Below are 23,270 nucleotides of genomic sequence, written 5' to 3'. Positions count from 1 at the left end.
TATTCGCTCCAGATTCGGATTCAGCCAGTTCAGGGGACATCGATTCGATTTGGTGATTCAAATCACTATCCTAAATTGATTTGGCTGAATCTGATTTGGAGATTCAGCTGCTGCCGAATCTCCGAATCAGCCAAGCCCATCCTGGCAATGGCTGCCCTGCCACCCCAGCACTTGGCGGGGAAAAAAAAGCCCTGACTCACAGGTGCTGGCGCAGTGGGGGGGGGTGATCCCCACCGCCCCTCGCTGCTCCACGCTCCATGGAGGACTCTGTACAAGCGCCCTGACCCCCCCACCACCAGCGCCCCAGTCCCTGCTATGGCTGCCCCACCCACCATGGCTCCAGCCCTTTAAGAAAAAAAACAAAACACCCCGAAACCCTCCCCAGACTCATCGTTCCTGCCTGGAGGGGTGGGGGGGTGGCGGCAATGAAGCATGGGGCAGTGGGGGGAAGCAGGGATCACCCCCAGCAGCACCCGGTCAGCATCAGGGCTTTTCTTTAAAGGGCCTGGACCTGGGGCAGGCGGGGCACTCATGGGGGGGGCAGGAAGGGGATGGGGGCTGCCAGGAGTCCCCACCATGGTCCCCTCCTCCCTCCCCCAGCCCCTCTTCCTCGCTCCAAGTACTTACCAGCTCAGAGTCAGCTGCAGTTCCCTGCTGCAGCCACTGGGGACTGCCCAAATCAAAGCTCTTCGAATCTTTTCTGAAGATTCGGAGAGCTTTGAATCAATTTGGACCTTTTAGTTGGTCCCCTAATTTGACTTGGATTTGGAGATTCAGACACCGAATTGGGTCGAATCTCCTCCGAATCGAATCGCCACCCAAAGCTTCGCACAGTCCTAATGGGAATCTAATCCATGATCGCAACCATCGTGTCTCCTGCCATGCCACATTTCATGGCGGGGGCATGATTTTGAGATCAGGGATTAGACCCCAATTGTGCCTTACTTGCTGGTGCAGGGGGCGTTCAAGATTACAAACCCTGGGTCTCTGCACCAGCAAAATTAAAATGGGCTTTCAATTAGGGGTGCACCAACAGAAATTTTGGGGGCCAATACCGATAGCCAATTTCTAAAGGGAGCATATCGGCTAATACCAATCCAGTTTCCGATACCAGCCCAGCAGCTTAGAGATGTGCATGCAGCTGGTAAATCTGGTGTAGTGGAAGCGGGGGAAGGAAAGGGGCATGGGGAGGCAGATCAAGGTGAGGGAGGAGTGGGGGTGGGGCTGGGGCAAGCACTGCCCAGCTGGGGTGGGACGGGTGTGGGACATTGCTGTGGCTTATCCAGGAGGCGGCTCCCACCGCTGTGTGCCGCTGGTCCAAAAGCCACTAGTCTGGCACTTGCCCGACAGCTCCCACTGCTCATCTGGGAGGGTAAGGATGTGCCCTGGATCTGTGTGGGGTGGGACAGGAAGAGCCCTGTACAGCCCTGCCCCCACCCCACGCAGATCCGGGGGCACACGCCTCCCCCATGCCCTCCTGGAGGAGTGGCAGTAGCAGCTGCAGGAGCTACTGGACGAGCACCAGACCAACGGCTCCTGGACAAGCGGTCCCTCTCCCCTCCCTGGTGCCACCCAGATGAGCTGTGGCTCCATCCCACCTGAGCTGGGCAGCGTTTGCCCCAGCCCCTTCCCCACCCCCACTCCTCCCTCACTGAAGGGGCCCTGATCTTCCCCCTACACCTCTTCCTTCCCCTTCCACCACACCAGACTTACCAGCTGCACACAGCTGTCCAAGCTGCTGGGTTGCGCTCCTCACTGCCTACGTGCTGTGCTGCATCTGTACACGCACACAGGCATTTATCAGCCAAATTATGGCCACATCAGGCAAATTTCCAATACAATCACTTTTCTTTATATCAGTGCCGATCTGATATCGAACCGATGTATAGGTGCACCTCTAGTTTCAGTCAGCTGATTGTAAATTAGAGCCAGGAACCAAACCAGTCCCTGGCCTCAGCTGACAATCAGATGATTGTCAAAATCCTATCTGGGGGGCACAGGACCCCAGGATCAGACTGCTGCAGCCTAGTCCTGGGGTCCCCACTGGCTGGGAGCTCTAAAACCATGTGTACTGCCCAGCTGAGTGGCACATGACCTATGGACAGCTCCCAGGACATGAGGATCCCTGGACTGGGCTACTGCAGCCTGATCCCAGGTTTTTTGTGCAATAGGAGCTGTATACATCCGACGTGTCACCCAGCTGGGCATCATACAGGGTTCTGACAGGTCACAGGTGGCCACCCATTCAATTTAAAGTGCGACACAAATGAGCCATAAAATTATTATGCGTTATATGTGGAATAACTTTGTGGCTCATTTACTCTATTATCACACCTTAAATTGAGTTGCATGTGTGGCCAGGTTACTATTTAAGAAGCAATTAACTTGTTACTAGTATCTTAAATGTAACATGCATCAGGGACCCAAAATTAACCTCATGACAGAAACACTTCTGATCTCTGGGATGGAAGGGAAGAGGGAACATTCGAGCTCTGCTCGCTCCCACTTGATATTTAACGGATTAAAATTCTTGCCTTAACTTCTCCAAGCCAGTCTACATTGGAATACAACTGCATTCATGTGACCAACTTCTCAACATGCTAATCTGACATAGTTCAAGCAGCTTTTTTAACAACACAGATGTGTCCACATTTGCATGTTGAAAACTGCCATACTAGGTTTATGCTTTCAGTGCACCCTAGGAAAAACTGGCCAGTTATCCCATCCCTCAGCAAGGACAGCAGCACTGGCAATATGTGGGGCAATGCACACTGGGACAACTTACTGATGAAACCACCACTAGCAAAACTGTTTACACAGGACAAGCTGGGCTGGGGGAGAAGGGGAGTTTCTGATACTTAATTTTGTTTACAGAAAGACAACTATGTACAGAGGCATAACAGGACAGCTTTGCATCCTTTACAGCAGCAGAGCCTAATTTCTGCAACCCCTCCCCCCACCCTCCATCTCACCTGCAGCACCCAGCACTGCTGCTCCAAATGCTCCCCTTTGGATATAGTACTGACTACATGTCAGCCGAGGCTAGGATGAAACATTTAGCTTTTATGATTGCTAACCATGTTGTATATTGATATAAATCGTGTTCAGATTCAACTAAATTATAAGAAGTTTGGGGCAGGCTCCCCAACATTTTTGTTACATATCTGCACAGAATGGGCTCCTGGTCCATGATCAGGCCTCCTAGGCATTGTTCTTTTTTAAATGAACAAAGTAACTGTCACCAACTGTTTGTCACTAAGCTAAAGACTATTGTAGATCTGAGGGTTTGTTCATACTAACAATCAAGTCAGTCACCTGATTACAACATGGCTCCAGTCTGTAATTCAGACTGGACCTTGTCCATGTTCCGTAAGTGGGTATTGGACCAGTCCCTTTTGCCCTACAACCTGAAATTATCCTTTGAGAAAGCTGAGACAACCATATTGTAACTAGGCCTCCTAATTCTGTTTTATGGACAGCTTGCTTGGTCTTCTATACTACTACATTATACTGCTGAAGTTGAACAAGTAGAAGTTGAAATTGAGCATGGCATCCACAACAGACAGCTTTCACAAACCCAAAATGTGCCATATCCAAAAATCATTCCTGCAGCAGACTGTTACAGGCCTTGGATGTTGTTATGGCACTGTGAAATAGTTGCACAAGTTCCCAAGAAGCAAAGTATACGGTGTTTTACATAAATATCAAATGATTCTGTCCTGTACAGCAGCAGTGGCTGTACAGAGGGACAAAAACTATTCTAATATTACTAGCCAATAGCCTGTCAAGAATGTCAGGGGGTTGGGGGAGGGGGCTGGGATGGCGTGCCGCCACCTAACACCCCATGCTGCCACTGTTCTGCCTCTTGCAGGGAGCGAGGTGTTGAAGCCGAGGACAGCACTGCTGGCCTCCACTCTCCCACCCTCTGTCTGGTCCTTGGCGCAGCTTCAGAATCATGGGGGCACTCCTCCACGCCTGGAGCACTTTGATTAGCTCTTTCCATCAGCCAATCACAGCATGAATAAAGCATTACAGACAGACCAATTTAGGCTTTTACAATATTAGAATAAAAGCCTAAGTCTGTCTGTCTGTCTGTCTGTCTGTCTGTAGCACTTTATTCTCACTCTGACTGGCTAACAGAAACAGCCAATCAGAGTGCTCCAAGCCTGGGGGACTCTCACTATGATTCCAAAGTCCCACGGAGGACCGGACCGGGGGTGGGGGGAGCTGAGGTCAGCAGTGCTGGCCTCGGCTCCCCCACCCCGCTCCCTGCAAGAGGCAGAACAGCGGCAGCATGGGGCGTTAGGTGGTAGCACTCCATCCCAGTCCCCACCATCATTCTTGACGAACAATTGGCTAGTATTTCATATTTGCAGAGGCCACAGTGAACAGTTAGTCTCATCTCACTGCCAGGCAGTGGGCATTCTTGAATACTGGTACTCAAGATGGCCAGGAACCCTCTTCAATTCTCCTTTATTTCTTCAGTGAATCATTTTGTCAGTAGAATGTGTTTCCTGTTCTCAGATGTTTGTATTCCCATCTAGTAGAACTAAACTCATAGTTCCCTTCTCTCAGATTACCTTGAAGAAAGCAAAATTAAAAAGTCTGGAGCATGGTACCCTTTGGCCCCCTCTGCACAGCAGAGTGGCTTGCTCCCGTCCCATTTACCCTACTTTTCCAGAAAAGCCAGAATTTAGAGCACCATGAAGAAAAGTATGCTTGCTTGAGGCATCAATTAAAGGATAACCTTTTCTGCTTTCTCTTTTCTTAATTTCAGCAGGGAGAAAACCAACAGTAAAGCTTGTATCTGAATATGTGTCAAGTCAAAATAACACAATATGATTATGTGCACGCAACTCTCAACTGAGTTTGATGACAACCACAAATCCACTGGAATTTAGGGACTGCTATACCGGAATTAAACCAGTGCTCCATCCAGTCTGGTATGTCTCCAGCCACAAGTAATACTAGCTGCTTCAGAGGAAGGTGCAAAAAACCCAGCAGCAAACAATAACCTTCTCATAATACATTTTTGTTTTTAACTAGTCCCTATTAAGTTATGAACTGGCTTTTTCCCTTAAACCAGTAGGCTACATAAACACCTCTGGAACACAATGCCAAGCTCTCTACTGGCAAAACTCTGATTTTAGAGTCCTTCCAGCACAGAAATTGGTCTTTACTTTTTGTTCCTTACTATCGTAACTCACAGTACCTAATAGTTACCTTGTGTTATCTTTGAGTGCTCTCTTTAGTTGCTTTAAGAAAAGGCATGTTGTAGATGTGGTAAAATCAGGCAGAGCAGTCAGCTACCCCTTTGTGTTTTCTCACCCTTGTCTTGTGTAGGACAGAATCAGCTAAGAAGAGTCAAATATTATGTAAAGTGCCATGGGACCTTGCATGAAGTTATGTGACCAGCCAGTCACCAGCTAACACAGGCAGCCTGAGCTGCTAAAGCAGTTACAGAAAGAAAAAAGGGAAGAGCATTGGGAACTGTGCTGAAAAGACTAATTGTGCCGTTGCACCTGCAACATTTGCAACCTTGATGCACTGAATTGCCACCATGTAGAAGATTATAGGTGGATAGTCAGAACAAGCACAAATCACAAAATTAGTGTGAAGTCTGAAGAAGTTTCCTGTGGCAGCATGCGTGGATCCGGGGGTGGGGGTGGCAGTGGCACAGCTTATAGCCCCCTTTGGTTGTGCAGTGCCTATGCAGCAAGCTGTCACTGGCATGTCAGCACAGCTCCTGCCAGAGCTCCCCATGTGCCATGAGCTCTCTGAGCTCACCAGCAGGTCAGTGCAGGCTCTGGCTGAAGCCTCTGCTTTCACACAGCTCCAGAGACCAGAGGTGAGCATCAGTGCTGTTCACCCTCTTTTTCTTCAGCTCGCTGTGCATCTGCCACACAACCAAGGATAGGAGGGAGGGGGTGCAACCCCCTTACTGAGATCCTGAATCTGCCCACGTGTGGTTCTGTGGCATTTGCAGCTGTGCTGTGAATTGCAAATGGACCTGCAGTGCCCGAATTCTGCAGCCTACTACAGCGAACAGTGGTTCTCAAGCTGTAGGAGCGCAGGAAGCACTCATGAGCATTTCACAATAGCTGGTCACAGGATCCCTTGGCTCTTCTTCTATCCATCTGATAAACAGTATTGAAATAAACTGAAAATATATTAAATGCTTTTGGAAAATTAATGCCATGTAAGCAACTATTGTCACATGGGTACCATACAGTTGGAGGGGGAAGGGGAAGAGGGAGGATAGTAGCCACCAGACACTCTTTCAAGACCAGGAGCTATGTTATGAAAACACTTGGAAAACACTTGCAAGGCAGTTGGGGGCATTTTTTTTTTTGGGGGGGGGGGGGGGAGGGGGGGGAAAGAGGGAAGAGAAGAGTACCACACTGAACAACCAAGTGTGGAGGGGGTGGGGAGGGGAGGAGAAAGTAATCAAGAAAAGTGAGAATCCCTGCAGATAGTTCTGACTGAGATTATTGGAGGAGAGTAGTGAGGGTCAAGCAAAGTTTCCATGCATTGTTCAAAACAGAACTGGGGAAGATCAGTTATATCAGTCCCCCATACTCTGTCTAAACACACAAAAAAAAAATCCACCTCTCATTAGGGATGGAAAAAGAGACTGCCTCTGCCAGAGTCCAGAGTCTTTGGAAATCTCCACAGCTACCAAGCCAGCTAATTAGAGAGCAAAAAGACTTTGTTCTTTTTTAAAATAATCAGTCTCAGACCTTCAAGCAACTCAGCAGCTCTAAGCCCCTCCCACCCACAACTGCCTAACAAAGAATTAATTATGTAACCATTATATAACAGACACACCTACCCACTCCAGCACTCGCACACACCAACAGCCACTCTTTCCTGGTCCCCTGAAAGTTAGCAGGACCTAGGGAGAAACTGGTTAGTCCCCCTCCCCACAAGGAATGGATCACCATGCTGACTAGACAGTAGTTCTGTTACAAAAGGATCCTCTTTCATCTGCATTTGTGATGCTGCTCCATTTCATTCTCAGCACCTCTTCTCACTAATCTTCCATCTGTTGTGTATTTTCTTGCTTCTCCAGGTATTCTTAGCTCTATTGGGGTCACCATCATTTCCATTTCCAACAGAGCCCCAGGGCATGTGTAAAGGACAGCAAATGCAATTCTCAGAGCCCAATGTCACTCCGCTGGAAGGGCTTGTTAAGGTACCAAGTGAAGCATCTCTTCACCCAACGGAATGGAACAAGAGATTCAGAACACAGCCCAAACACAGCTCAGAAGCCTGCTACGTTCTCCAGTCTTCACTGCAAAGGTGCAACTAAGAAAGACTACTAATCCCAGCATGCAATGCTTCATCTTGAGTTTAATACAACCAAGCTATAAGCTACTACGGAAATGATAGCTAAGTGTCATCTATGACAATCAGCTGTTGGTCTTGAATTCTCAACACATTGCAATGTGGCCCACTGTTGGCCAAAAGTCTGTTGCCAATGTGTAATCCCAGGCACCGATTCCTTAACACAGCAGGATATGCCAACGCTTCTTTAACATAGTTGGCTACTGTAACCTCGCTCGCAAAAAGAAAACAGTCTGAAAACTGATTATAGAGGGAACATAACCTAATTCTCACCTGCTCTTGCTCCAGCTTCACACATGGGCTGCTATAGTGGTGCCCTCCTGTGAGTAATACTCGTGGCTATACTGAGGCAAAAAAGTGCATCTTCTAGACTTTACCTGCATAAGCCCCAGAACTTTCCTCCTGATTCCTCCTCTGGCCTGTCACACAGCACATATCAAACTTCACCGTCTTCATTAGTATTGCTGACTTATATAGGAATCAGCTATGCCAGATCCCTCTTTTGTATTTGTCTCTATAACTAGAATGCAAAACGTGGCATATTGGTTTAACAAACTGCTACATTTTCAGTTCAGGTAGCACATTTTTTATCCATCTAGATCAGTGACTCTCAAACAAGTTGCCTTGAGATTCTTTCAAGGCTGCCACAGGGTGCCATATAATGTTTAGCACTGCTACGTGTGCAAACCTGATTCGCAAGATGCACCCTGAAGTTTTAAATAGGAATTCATAGTGTTAAAAACCATTCCAGCCTGGTGTGGTCTTTCTGAGTTTAATGCAACAGAATAATTGCTTTATTATGCATCTGTAGTCAAAGAGTGAAAACTAAGAGTTAACATTTTCCAAGGGATATTTTGAGTTTAAAACAGTTGAGAACTACTGATCTAGATATTTAAACTGTGATTAGTCACCTTACTAGGCAGACTGCGGAGTTATGGCTATAGTCAGAAGGAAGAGCAGCATTCCCATCTGACCAGAAGATGTGGGGATAATACATTACTAGGCTCTGAAGCATGCTGCTGAGGACATAATGATAGGACAGAAGCAAGACAATTGAAATCTTTAGCTTAAGGAGGATAATCTCCAGATTTTTCGAGCATGGAGACTCAAAAATATTTTTAAAAAGCCAGTGTTGCCTCTCTTTTTCCGAGAGGTCTCTCAGTATCTCGGCTACTGACAATGTGTGCTGCAGAAGAAAACGCCTTCCCTGACCTAAAAGAATCATTCATAAGCAAAAAGAATGAACAGAACAGAAAAAAGGAACAGGAAAGCAGCAGCAAAAAAATTAAGAGGAAAAGAAAAAAAGGCCAAGAGTGCTTAGAGGCAAACTGGAACATCAAAAGACCATCTCTGGTGACAGACAATATATCTTCTAACCCTGAGATTATGCAAGACAAACCAGGCCCCAAATACCCAAGAGCTCTTGTTCTGGCCAGGCCTCAGTGCTGCACACACTGAAGAGACCCAAGTTACATAAACACTAAAGAGCACTTATATAAGCTTTTGTATGAAGCACACTTACAAATAACACCCTCAGCCAAAAGAAGAAAACAGGTATTTATTCCAGCCAAGTCTCAGCAATGCACAACCACATCCATACCAACAAAGTCTCCTTCTCAGTCTAGGGAGCAGATAACAATCCCATGCCTTAGTGCCCAGCTCTCCCAGTGTCCATTCAGAAATGTATGCCTTTGCTTGGCTAACCTCCTCCTCCACAAATCTAGTCTAATGACTGGAGCCCAGAACTGGGAGTTAGACAGTCTGCTCTCTATTCTACTTTTATCATTTTCATACTATGACACTAATAAGGACAGCTGCAAGATCCTCAGATGGAGGAAGCCAGACCATCCTGCACCGTCATATAAACCTAGGAAGTATCTACCTTTGCAACCACTGACCTCAAATCAAAAATATAAGCACTGTCCCCACAAGCTCTCTCTCTCTCTCACAATTCAAACACAAGCCAGTAGACCTTAAAAAGCTACAACACGTACCCCTTCATCTACTAGTAAGTCATGTGTGATTCACTTGCATTTGTCCTGTCAATCGCTCTCATCCACCCCCAGTTTAGTTACATAAACTAAATGCAATAATATCAAGAAAAGCTGCAGTGACTCCAGTGCTGGGAAATTTTCAGCAAGCTGCTACTTCAGTAACTGCAAGTAAGAAGCAACTGAAACCTGCCTTTCTGGTTACCCAAATTAACTAGTATCCTAATAACCCAAGGTTCAAATTTTTCTTTGGTTTGGTTTATTTTTGGTTTTCGGTTTGTTTTTTAAACTAGGCTGGCAAAAAAAGTCAGGCAACAAAATGAAACTGGTTTATACCACACACCTGTGTACCTTAATGGACCTTTTTTTTTTTTGGTAAAATTCTGAAGGCAGGCCATTTTTAATTAAGTGCTTAAACATGGATTTAGACACCTACACTGAAAAAATTTAGCCCCAGTAAATAGACATATACTAGGTCCTGATGTGCATGATAAATTAGTCTGGTCGCTACCATAATTATTCTTGTTCTGTGTAATTTTCAGGGGATAAGAGAAGGTGAATAGCATAGAGAAAGGAGCAAGCATTTTGCATTATGCAATGATTACATAAGCACTGGTTTACAATAGGTAGTTGGGAGCCATAGTATTAGCTTTATACCAGGATATCCTCAGAGTAAGGAAAAATAATAGAGAAGATTACTGCTGCCACATGCCTCCAAAGCCACCAAAATGGCATAAAAGAAACAACTATGATAAAATAAATTTCATGCTAATATTTTTGCTCCAAGTTCTCACTACAGCCTCATTCATGGCCTGTTAAAAAGAAAGAGACATTCAGTACTCAATCACCATTTAAGAGAACTGCATGAAAGACAATTCCTTCACAAAATATCTTTCAGTGTCCAAGCAGCCCTTTGTCATTGCTCAGGGCAACAACAGTGTAGTACAGGAGTGGTGAAATAATAATAATGCTGGCACATTTTGAGATAAAAAAAGCTTTACAAACCATAATCAATCCTCACAATAGGCATGTGGTAAATATTATCTTGCATGTGGTAAATATTATCTTGCATACTTTACTTATGGGGAAACTGAGGCAGCAAAATTAGGTTGCTTTTTAACATCCACAGCCAGTTATCAGAGCCAAGATGAGAATCCCAGAGTCCCTGGCTCCTGTCCTATGCTCAGTCCATTAGATTAGTCTTCCTTCCTTAAACATAAGTCCTTACTTGAATAGCAGATGTTAAAAAAAAAAACCCATAACACACACATACTTCAACTTAACTGCTATTTGCTCTTTCATTCATAAAATAATTTTGGGAGAATTCTTAAGGACTTCTTTAGTGAGAAAGGTATCACTTGTGAGAAAAATACAAATTACAAAATCTAAACCAATGTCATTGCTGGGCCTCTGGCACTTCTCCCATTATCAGCAGCTAGAAGAGTGACAATGCACATTAGACAGCTAATAAAACTGGTATAAAACATCATTGCTTGGACAGCTATTTGTTTCCAGGTTTATCCAAAATATTGCTGCTGCTCTGCAAGCTCTGAGCAGGGAGCCTTGATTCAGTTAGACAGAACAACAAAAAATTAATAAAAAATTGTTCAGAATCATGAAAGTCAAAGCCATGATGTCAAAGGTAACACGGAGTCCCCTGGTCTCATGCATAAGATTTAAGACAGAAAGAACATGCTGAATACAGCCCCATAAGAATACGAAGCACCCACAGTTCGTGCCATCTCTGAATAGGGCTCTCTAGAGAGATGTATTGCAATGACTGCTGTCATCAAAGAAAGAGGTTGGGGGGGGGGGTTGTCCCTTTATAAGCAAGTCATTTATCTTACATGGTCATGGACTCAGTTGAAATAGTGTGCAGCCAGCATACAGCAACAAAACAATTTCACCACCTGGTGGTATCATAAAAATTGAGAAAACAATCTCCACATCCAAAAACATGTTAAAAATGCAGTACTGACAACTGGCAACACAAGTTCAGTGTACATAGCACATGCTGGTTTGACTACCCCCAAGGAGATGTCTGCTGAGCTTGAATGATGAACAGCCTTTTAAGCAAGAAGCTTAAAGTGTTTAAAGCAGAGCCAGGGAGATGCCTATGGGGTCTGGTTTCAGCTCCGCCACAGACACACTGTGTGACCTTGTACAAGTTACCCGACCTCTGTGTACCTCATCTTCCCCTCTACAATATAGGGATAGCAGCGCTTCCCTAACTTTCAGAGTACTGTAATCCTTAGTGGTTTGTAAAACACGTTGAGATTGCCACCTACCATCTTAGGAAGCACTATCAAGGATGATTAATAAAATTAATAAAATGGTGGGATTTCTAGCGAGTTTACAGTGACACAAGACCTCTGATAGATGGAAAACTAGTCCAATTTAATTTAGTGAAACATCTTCCAATCTTGTTGTTTCCCCATCCTCCTGCCTGACTAAAGATGTTTGAAGGTTCAAACTCCCAGCGGGAACCTGAGTGCTGAGGATCTTCCTGCTCCATCACCCTATCCAAAGAAGGAGATAGAGGGATAGGACAACCCCCCACATAACCCATCAATCAGAGTGGAACTGCTACAGAGCAAATGACTCATTACTAAAAGGATCTTCCCTTCTCAAATCTTTCTTCGTTCTTTGATTCATTTCCCTACCCTAGGTTAGAGAAGCCACTAAGTTGACCCACACTCCTAGTTTATTTGAGTCATTCTCATTTAATTCCTTTCCCTATTTTGTTCACATCCTCCCAGATCTGGATTACTTAACTTGTTGCTATAGTCTTGGACATATAAAGGAAAAGACAGTGGATTCTTATTAGAATCCTTGTGGCTCAACTGGTTGCTGTAAACTGAACTTTTTGCTTCTACTGCGAACCTCAAAGACCACATGCTCTGGCTCCTATACACTAAAGGTGGAATTCTTAAGACTGCCTGAACAGCCCATTCCTTCTATTATATAAGCTTCTTGTAATGACAAGGTTCATGACCTAAACTCTCCAACTAAGAAGAGGAGAACTCTATCTGTGGCATTTGGGCCACCAACACAAGAATGGCAAGTTAATTATGAAGAGTAGAGCTCTGCACACATGAACAGCTAAGGGAAAAGCTTTTACAGAGAGGCTCCATGAGAACAATGCAAACTACTGTCAATACTCCTTGGCATATCCCCCTGACTTGAGATGAGGTAAAAGAGGAGCCATTGTGGTTCTTAAGGTAGGCACAAGTTGCAGAATGGCAGGAAATAGGTAAAGGTGCTAGACGGAGCATGCACTGTCAAGACTAGCGCCTAGAGATACTGCAGCCCAGCCAGCAAGGGTTTACAAAGGCAGACGTACCTTCAATAACGTTATCACCATCTTTTCTCAGCAAATATTTCACTAGGGTGTGTTCTTACAATCAAAGATAGAGGGAAAAATACAAGCATCCCAAAAAGAGGGGGAAAAGCAAAAAGGATACGCAAAACACCTGTAAAGGATAATCACCATTTTTCTCACTGAAAAAACTACTCCTGCCATATTAAATGACAAAACTGGAGTCGCCACTGTGGCACATACAACAGGTTTCACTGTTTTCTTTAAAATCTTCACTATTACAAATGCAAAGAGCTTCAGTCTCAAATGTTCTGAGTCAAAATTACATGCACAATGCAGAAGACTGATTATTCAAACGTCTTCATCACTGTCAGACAACTGCCAATTCAACAGCCTCACAAAACAGTCTGATCCTAATGTACCATGCTCCATGTTAGTAGTTTCCTAAAAACCACAAGCTGCCCCACTGTAGCATCAAAATATTAAAAGGAATGATCTGTCACAGGAAAGCAGGAGAAAGAAGAGAGACAGAAAACTGTATCCTACCTGGAAACTGATGAGACTCATCCAAGAGTAACATGCTGCTTAACGTATTCAGCTGACTGAGGTAAGATTTCCGTCAGTGATCAAGCGTTTTAGGTGGCTAAAAACTGTTAGCCCCCTTAGCTATTCTAGTCTCAGGGTCCTCAGGCCAAAAAACTTATCAGTCACTCCCAGTGGTTTGTTATCTCTGCCTGAGGCACAGCAAACACTAAAGACAGCTCTTGCCAGCTGTGTGAATGTGTAACTGGGAAAATGCCTTCTGATAGAGCAGTCGAGGATGCAGGGAGGACAAGAAGGTAAAATACAATCCTGGTACTTAATATTCTTGAGAATAACTTTGTTAAACAGTACTTGATGCTCTGTTCCACAAACCTGGAGCGTCCTGGTATCAGCAAGCAGGCATCCTCCAGAACTTGACTGAGACTGAGTGGGGTCACCGTTATATAACTGGTTAAATATGCCTGATGTTCAGACTAAATAAAAATTGTCACCAGCTCCCTCCCCTGCACAGACTCAAACTACAGAGCCCAAGCTAAAGTAGCTGACGGTTAGCTGGGAACCAATCACTAAAGCTCTGTTAGCTTAGGATCAGCATATGCACTCATTCAAGGTGGTAACCACAGCCACTCCTAAAAAAGGGGCCGATTTTAAAAGGCAAAACAAGAGCATGTATGGTGGGTGGGTGGGTGGGTGGGTGGGTGTGTGCGCGCGTGTGGGGGGAGGACTCTTCTCTCTCACTGGGCTGGAGCAGCAAAGTTGCAGCTGTTCAGATCTGATGCCATTCACTCAGCATGCGATCCATTTCAACTAGTGGCAGACCAACACCACGAATAAAACAAAAATCCTTACATAACCATTCAAATTCAACTGGGGCCCCATGCAGGGGGAATTCCAACAGGCAACAGGAAACTAACAGCCAGAGAGAGAGACACAAGATCAACTACACTCCAGAGATTACTAGGGCAAAGGGGGAAATGAGTTGCAAAAGGAATACAGTCTTTCACTTTAGGAACAGTTTTGAGATCTGTCATTTTACCATCTGCTCACATGGTGTCTGCTAACCCAGAATAGACTAGATGACCTATGTTAGATGCTGGACAATCAAACAGGAACTAGTAACTTGCTTAATACAGTAACACACCGAGCATACTGATCACCAAGTAACATGCTGATATATTGCACCTAGCTTTACACAGAAGAGTCTAATTGCAATGAAAGTGCTGTATGAGGCAAGTCCTTAAAAACGAGTCTTCTCTTTCCCAACCCACAGGCAAAGTTCTTCTAACAGAAGCCACATCAGCAGACTGGTAAAGCAGAGGAAATAAGAGCTTGTAAACCTTAATTAGCACCCTAAAACAGCTAATGTCCATGCATGACTAGCCTTTCCACAGTACTCTAGAGACTGTCTCCATGTCCAATTACATTCAGAGTAGAACTCAAACAGTAGAAAGGAAAGAGCCTGTGGAAACCATCATTCACTGTCAGTCTTTTGATATAATCATATCTGAAGTGTTCTGACCATGTGGCCTCTTTATCAAAAAAACAAACAAACCCACAAGAAGAGTAGAGGATCCCTCTCCCCCCTCTTTTGATTTGCCACAGCTGAAGAAAAAACAACTGGTGAAATAATTTAAAGTTTTTACTTTGTTAATCAAGAACAAGGGACAGAAGAAACCAGACTGCATGGCATTAAATGCAACTTGAACATAAGGTGGCACTTGAATTTCATTTGACAAAAAGGCAACTAGCTCCTACTGCACATTTGTCCACAAAGTTGACACTCCATTTGCAACAACTGGCAAGCAACGCTAGGAGAGGACCGGCAAAGGACCAGCAAAGGACCAGCAAACATGACACAGACCGGGGCTTGATAACCTATGGCCCAAAGGCCACATCTGGCCCACAGGACCATCTGATCCAGCCCATAGACATGGCGTTTGAGCAGCTTTCGGCGGCAGGCAGGGGGACATGGGGTGGGATAGCGTTGGCAACTGTTGCTTCCCTGTGTCACTGTGGGGACAAGCAGGATCTGCCAGCCCCGCTCCCTGTACCACCACGTGGATAAGTGGTGGAAGTGGCTAGGTACTAGTGCCTGCTCATCCACATGCCTCTGGTGCTAACTGGGGTCAGTAATCTTTACAGACTGAGGGCCAATGTAAACTATGATTGAAGAGCCCTTGCAAAGAGGCATGGGGTTGCACAGGGTTCCAGGACTCAAACAGTATAATATATTGCATTTTTTAAGGCCTGAGGTTCGTTTGGAGGTGTGCAATGGATCTGAATGACACCTACACTACATTTCAACTACAGCTATTGTTGTTAGACATCTTATTGTCAAGGGCATTAGAATTCAATGACTTGTCAGCAGTTTCAAAATAGTCTTACTGCTCTGGAAAATATCACACCTTTGAAACAAGTCTAGACTTCACCTGTATTAATTAGGGTTATATACATTTTATTGGGAAGCAGTTATAGACTGGTAAAAAAAGAAAATAGAACTGCAAATAGAAGTGAAGGGCTTTATATCCATGTCACTATTTAAATTCAGTCTACCAGGAATGACTTGTAATGGTGACCATGGGCACCAAGAGGCAAATATATTTAAGAAAAATCAAACAGGAGATTTCTATGGTAGGACTTATAATGACCAAACAGGGCTGGCATAAAGGATTCCAGTGTGATAACAGACATGACCAAACTTATTTATGAAAATGGGAAGCAAGACTTAAAGTCAAGAAACTGAGTGACGATGAGAGGGCAGTTTCCAGAGAACTTTTGTTATAAGGAGGCAGCATCAAGAGAATAGGCAGCCAGGGAATTTAAAAAAAACCAAAAAAACTTCAAACAAAAGAAAATTAGGTCTTTTCTTTTCCATGGCAGTGTAAGATGGCATCCCTTCAATATTTTAGCATAGGGAATGTAAGTGATCTTTTCCATCCATGTCATACAACCAAGAGTTTGTCATTGCTGTTTACCACAAATGAATATGCAGCATATCCTATCAGCCTGTTCAAGAAGCAGATGTGCCAGAAAAAAAAAGAAATCTGTTTATCAGTGATCTCCTCATGGCAGGTAATCTTGTTATAAATAAGCCCATTTACTGAACAGCCATCCTGTGAGGCCAGGTCTGTCAACACAGAGGAATTCCCCCGCTCGCCCCAACCAAGCTTCCCTGGACTCTGGTTGCTATATTCCACAGCTCCGTTTCAGTCATGCAGCAAGAAAGAGCTCCGTAACTGGACAATGGTCACCCTACGATACATACTAGCAAAGGCAGCAACAGACTTTTCTCACTCAACAGCTGTTCTGAAGAATGACACATTAGATTCCTGTATTTCCAGCAATATACACATCAACACGTACCCGCTATTCTCAAGAAAAATAAAAGCCCTTCAAAACACTGCTTTTGTTCTTCTTGCTCAAGAGTTTAGTGTCAGCCTCATCATACCTGACCAGTAAAGCAAAGATCTGACTCGCATCTAAAAGTCTGCCTCCACATATGGTATAGACACATGACAAGTTTACAGTGCACACTAGGGAACAGTGGAGATTAAAAAAAAGGAAGATCAAAAAGGGCAATCTGAACTCTGTTCAATGAAAGAGCAAATTAAAACTAAATACCTTGAGTCATAAATGACTGCTAGGATAAGTTCCTTCCCCATTCCCACCATTCCTCTGATAGCAGATGGGTCCTTTGCTGTCCTCTGCAAGCTGAGCTTCTCATCTACCCCCAAACCGGTCTGCTGGTCTGATTAGCCCAAAGTGTGCAGCAAAGGTGAAAAGCATAGAAAACATTCCTGTTTGTCCCACCTTTACTATTTATTCTAGCTGCAATGGTTTTCTTTTTTCCTATAACTGTCTCTGCTCTATGACAGCTTTGCTGTTCCTTCCCATTCTCACTGCTCTCTTGCATGCTACTCCAATTCTAACAGCTCCACTCTGTACAGCTGTTGCTCATCAACAAGTAGAGGCTGTCTACAAATGTAGATTGCTCCTATGTTACTTAAAACTTCATGGTCTTGACAGTAAAATAACATTTTGGTTAACAGTTAATATTAGCACATAAAATACTGTTAATTCTGCTTAACCTGTTCATAACTTCATCACCAGTATGAGGTGAGGTTTGAAGATTAGGGACTGTACAGTTGTATGGGTAATGCAAATCCTGCTAATCACTCTAAATCCAAAATCCAACTACAAACTGCTTCACCAGCAATTGAAACTTAAGTAAAATAAGGCTGCTGGACCAATGTCCTGAACATTGTATTAGTATCCACCTAAAAAAAAGAATTAGAATTTCAACCAAAGCCCACTGAAGTCAGTAAGAGTCTTTCCATAGACTTGAAAAAGTTTTGAAATCGAGCCTTAAGGCAAAGAACTGCTTTCCCAATGCATCTTTGTTAATGTAATTTTGGTGCATGTTCTTTCCCCTGCTGGTTCACATTGATACTGAACACCAACTTTTATTAGAAACCCAGCACTAAAATGGTATGTACAGAATGGGGATATGGGACTCAAAAACCCAGTAAAGAAGCATGTTTCTACATTGATACACAAGGGGTTATATATAAATCATGTTTTTAAGCACTTCCAGGATTATGACAACCAAAATAACAAGCTTCCAGCTGCCAAAAGATGATTTAAACTATACTAAGGAAAACAATGTGCATTTAGACAGGATGTACTGATTTAAAGTGCTTTATATCGTTATTTAAATGAGCCTGAAGGTCTTGGTTTAAAACAATCCATTTTAATCTTGTTTTGCTTTTATACTTTTTAGCAATTTTCCTAAGGAGACCGATTCTCAGGGATTGTTATAATATAGTATTACTTCTTGCCAAGCAAGATAACACATTGTATGTGTATATTATCATCATCATCACATTTATTTAAGCAATTATGTAGCCTAACATATATTTATCCAGATCCTTAATTTACATTTTATTACACTGCAAAAACAGCGCAGCATTTCTTACTTGATTTTTTTATCGTTTATCATGATTCATGTCAAGCAGCCTTTGGATTGAAACCATAATCCAATTAAAGGTCACAAAAAACAGTATTTCTAAATTATTTGTATTAGTTGTATAAAATACCATAAAATATGCTAAATGCATACAAATAAAGTAAAATTATCAAAACCTGTTTTCAATTTAAAATGATTTATGGAAGACAAAGGAAATATTTTGCTGTAGCTTGCAAACTGAACTGGTTATTTCTGTTTACTACTTGTAAAATACTGAAGGACATTGTGAACTGCATCCTCTTATACATCAATTTTATTCATAGATTGAATTTTCCACTTTTTTCAAGTCCTAATCAGTTTTTCAACTTTGAATGAACTAAATCAGCCCCTTTGGTTGAATAAACCAAAATGAAGAGAATATTTTCTGCACTAGCGGAAGAGGTAACTGCTGTCAAAAAAGTCACTTTCTTCCTTTTATTCCTATCTATCAGCTGTGTAGTAACAATAAGGTTCAATGAAGTCTTGCAATTCATTCAACTTCAAGGGTCTAATATTTGTGAAGTATTTGACCTGAATTCCTTGTTTTGTATCTATGTTGCCTACAATTCCAAGGTAGTCTCTCATCTAAGGACTGTTTAAGCTTCCAAGATCAGATAAAATCAGGCACAGTCAATCTGGTTTGGCCACACCAAAATGGTTCACAACTTCAATATTTTCAATATTGTCTCACTTCAGAACTTTGTAACCTCCAATTTTCTAGGATTTGACTTTCTTTGAAACCATAGCACAAGAAAAAACGTACTGCTGATTTTTTAAATTTATATTTAATTTAATTTCATATATCACAGTAAACTTAGGCCTCAATATGAATCATAATTTCAAATTTATTTTAGACAAATTCATAAAGAAACGTATTTTAAAAACCCATTTTTATCCACCTAGTTTTTTGAAACATGAATGGCATCTCGTCATTTTAATTTAAAGGGAAAAAAATATCTTCATCTAAACCTGTTCTCCCCTCCTCTGCAAAAACTACACAGTAAAATAAACATTACAGTGTTAATATGAAGTTTCTCTCATGTACCTGCCATGCATTTAAAGCTTGCAGAAGAAAAGGTGCTGTCTAAATGCAAAGAATTACCATTATTAAAACTGACTGAGCTGTGCAAAGCTGACTATCAAAAAATGAGCACATGGTAAAATGGCATAAATTAATATTGGCTTATTTCTGGAAAAATAATAAATAAATCTCACAGTTTTTGTCACCAAAAAGTGACAAACCCTGAAATTCCTCCAAGACAAACAGAAAGACATTAGTAAATGCTGCATTTCTCCTACAAGTGAGGGCAGAGGGCATTCCTTTGTTCGGCTAATACTCTCGCAGCCCTCCTCCCCCCGAGCTTTAATTTTACTCAATATGTTTTGGATAGCTTTAGGAAAGCATGGCACCTACAGGCAGGTCAAAAACCTTTGAGAAGACCACAAATACATACAGGAAAACAAAACAGGGGATGTGGACTGCTCTGAAGCTGCATAGAAATATTTCCATTTTGTATTCCATTATACACAATAGATCAAAAGGAAAAAAAAAATCCCAGTTAGTTATAATACCACATCATTTCACTAGATCAGCGAGACTTGACAGCCCAATCAGTGGGTTCAAGGGAAGGAGAGCTCCGACGTCACTGCCTCCTTTGAAAGAAGTGAAACAAGTCATTACTCCAGGTTATATAACACTCTGACTATGCCAGACTTTGTGCCACCCTCTCTAAAGGGAAGCTGTTGCCAGAAAGCTCTAGGGGATGTGGAGTGGAGGAGGCAAGGATATTTTCATTTAGAATTTTTTTCTTTATATATAGAGGACAGAAAAAAAAAATCTAAGAGAGGATTTACAAATTTAGAAAGACAAGGCAGCCAGCGACAGACTCCACAACTGCCCTGAAGCACTGTTAGTCTATAATGCCCTGGAAGGGGGGCAGGCAAGGTCTTGTCCTTTCTTCCCACATCATTATTCAGGCCACACCCCTCTCCAGATCTCTTAGGTAACACTAGGTAACCCAGTTCACAGGGTCAGTTAAAAGACTGGAATCAGCCTAAAAGGCTCTCCCTCCTCTTTGCTTTAACCTATATTATCTTCTCACATTCCTCCAAGACTTACACAGGTGCATCCTGTACATACACTCTAGTCTGCTCCCTTCCTTCTCTGCACAGAACACCACATCACACCAGGTCACAGAAAAATGAGCATTGAAATCAGCTGCTCTAGATTGAATAGGAAAGAAACAAACATACATATCAGAGTGAAGTACAATGTGTTCCCCTCAAAACGCAGAGGACTTTTAAAATGTCATCAAAAGTCAGCTAAAGAGATGGGTGCCTGCTGTGTGGTTACCAGCGATGCCCAAATCCTGTACAGAGACTTTCCTGCGCCTACATGAATTTACTACACTTCTCTCTAATAAAAAAACAGGAGTGACTGTATTGAATGGATACTGTCAGGTTAAAAATAGCAGATAGCACATGCACTCCTATTATTTTGTTCAAAATTCCTACTGAAGATCATGGATTTTTTTGCCTAAATAAGAACTGCATATTTTTATTATATTTCTTCCCTAAATTAACAGCACTTCAGCGTTATTAAAATAAAAGCACTAATATAAGATCTGCTTATATGGTCCTGGTCTTCCCTGGGGTGATCTACTGAACAGTTGTTCACCAAGCTCCTGATGCACTCCTCTGATACGTACAGCAGTAAGACGTTATCAAGTCCCCTCTCAACCTTTTCTCCTTTAGGCTAAAGAGGCCCAGCTCCCTCAGCTTTTCCTTGTATGGCTTGCCACTCTTGCTCCCAGCCACTGGAACACTGCAAAGGGCTCCAGTGTGCTCCTTCAGTCAGTGCATCCAGACTGTGGAATAAGCTCCCTCCAGAGGTGGTGCAGTAACCTACCCTGGTGGTTTTCAACAGGTGACTGTCCAGTCTCCTCGCTGGGGTCGCCTAACCCCAGTTGTCTTCCTCCCTTGAGCAGGGGGGCTGAACCCAATGATTTGCGAAGTCCCTTCCAGCCCCTAACAATCTATGAAGTCTACATCCACCATTAATGCTGTTTATATTTTCCATTTCACTCTAGATGAACAATGAAAATAAGCTAGTCTTTAGCCATTTTCACCTTCTGGCTCTCACGAAATTAGCATATATCACTGCATGTCTGGGCATAATTGTGAAAATACTTCTATTCATCATACCACTGGAGAGACTTTTTTGTAAAAAAAAAGCAACCTTCCAAGGCCTAAACTGAACCTAAGAAATGCATCTAAAGCTGCTGACAGAAGTGGTTCAATTAAAGGTGCGATGGGATCCGATTTGTGATCCCACCAATCACACTTCCTGCCATGCCACACATGCAATGGAGGAGGTGCAACTGTGGGATCAGGGATCAGATCCTGATCTTGCCCTATTGCTAGTAGATGGGGGAGCCCTAAATCATGATCCTGAACTCCCCCTACACTGGCAAGTAGCAAGCCCGGTGCCTGATGCACTGGTCTGTCAGCTGGCTGATGCTCCCAGCTGCTGAAGCACACAGAAGCAAAGGGCTCTGAAGTGTTCCCACAGTTGGGAGTGCCCATCAACTGACCAGCATTCCCAGCCACTGGAGCACATCATAGAGAAGGTCTCTGATTTGTTCTTGTGGCTGGGAGCGCTGGCCAGCTGATGAGTACCCCGAGCAGTGGGAGCACACTGGAGCCCTTTGCAGAGTTCCAGTGGATGGGAGCATTAATCAGCTGATTGGTGATCCCTGCCACTGCGGCAACAGGCACCCAGCTTGCTACTTGCAAAGTGATCATTGCTGGCACATGTCAATTTAAGGTGTGATGGGAACCAGCCACAAAGTTACTGTATGTATTTTGTGTAATAATTTTGTGGTTTATTCCTTGTTTTAATCACACCATTAATTGCAAAGATGTGTGGCTGAGCTGCTCCTTAAGACATGATTAACCAGTTAATCATGGTTTTAAGCATAACGTCTGCCAGGGGCCTAATATGTTGTAACTTCAGATTCTGGGCTTGTCTGCCCTGGGTTATCTACAACCTGCCAATGGATTCTTAAAACACAACTATTCCAGTTCACAGTGACCGATAATTTAACACTGTTAAACGCTGAGTGTTTAACATTGTGTTAGTTACTGTGACCCACAAAGTTCTAGTGTGATCCAATTTCTCAGCACAGACAGGTGATGTAGTTTAAACATATGCCAATGTACAGGATATTAACTTGCAAGTAAATCACCTGGCACTGCTTCTATAAGCCTAAACTATGATATACACCAGTCTTCCTGTGCAAAACTAATCTGGAAAAACACTTCACAGAAACTCACTTTCACAGAAAGTTTAGAGGGCCAGCTTGGCTGTTTAAGAGCAGCAAAATGTACATTTTTACAAAGCAGTTCAAGTTTTGTGACAAAACGCAGCACACAGCGAAACTGCTGCAGAGGGAGCACACAATGTGAGAAGCAGGTTTGCTTCACCCAAGCGGACTTCCACTGGCTGCCATAGAAGTAATGCTGGTAGGCTTGCAAGCAAGCTGGGTCCACAGTCAGACAAAATTAAAAAAGCAAGGCAGGACACTTTAAAAGGGAAAATTGGGGGAGGGGGGCAAGACTGAGGGAAGAGGGGAAATCACAGTCTCACCTTTCACAGAAGCATGCATGCGATATACTCTGCAAACAGAGAATTGATCATGCTTTTATAAACTTTATTATTTACTAGTATCCATCACTATGACATCCACACACAAAGAAGAAAGAAAGACTGAAGTACAAAATAAACCTGCCTGATCAATTCTAGCATCTTTCAGAGCTTGAGACAAGCCCTTCTTTTTGTTCTGGCCCTGCAACTGCATAAGCAAAAGCTGCCATGAAAAGGAAGATCTTTACTGACAGGCTTCCTACTTCTGATCCATGTTTTCCACTTACAAGCTAGCAAAACCTGAACTGTCCTAAGGACTTGCTTCATAGATTTGAGGAAGAACAGGAAGAACAAACAAGACTGTCATGCTCCTGTACTGTACCAGATGGAATTATCTTATTTTAAAAAAACCCACCATTT

General features: G+C 43.1%; 1 protein-coding gene across 4 annotated transcripts in view; it reads right to left on the bottom strand.

Moving 5' to 3' along the window:
* RAD54L2 (RAD54 like 2) overlaps positions 1 to 23,270 on the bottom strand; it is a 100,387-nt gene that overhangs the window by 28,952 nt on the left and 48,165 nt on the right. The window contains exon 1 of one of the 4 annotated variants that reach the window (XM_019475838.2): positions 13,204 to 13,660. The exons of the other annotated variants lie outside the window; for them this stretch is intronic. Within the exon in view, the coding sequence (XP_019331383.1) occupies positions 13,204 to 13,237 (34 nt within the window). The 5' untranslated portion in view covers positions 13,238 to 13,660. Of the gene's footprint in view, positions 1 to 13,203; positions 13,661 to 23,270 lie in introns of those variants that run through there. 4 annotated transcript variants of the gene reach the window in all.

Source organism: Alligator mississippiensis, chromosome 12 (assembly GCF_030867095.1).
Source record: "Alligator mississippiensis isolate rAllMis1 chromosome 12, rAllMis1, whole genome shotgun sequence".
Taxonomy (NCBI): Eukaryota; Metazoa; Chordata; order Crocodylia; family Alligatoridae; genus Alligator; species Alligator mississippiensis.
The sequence above is the reverse complement of the archived record's forward strand: the minus strand, read 5'-3'. Positions and strand labels throughout refer to the sequence as shown.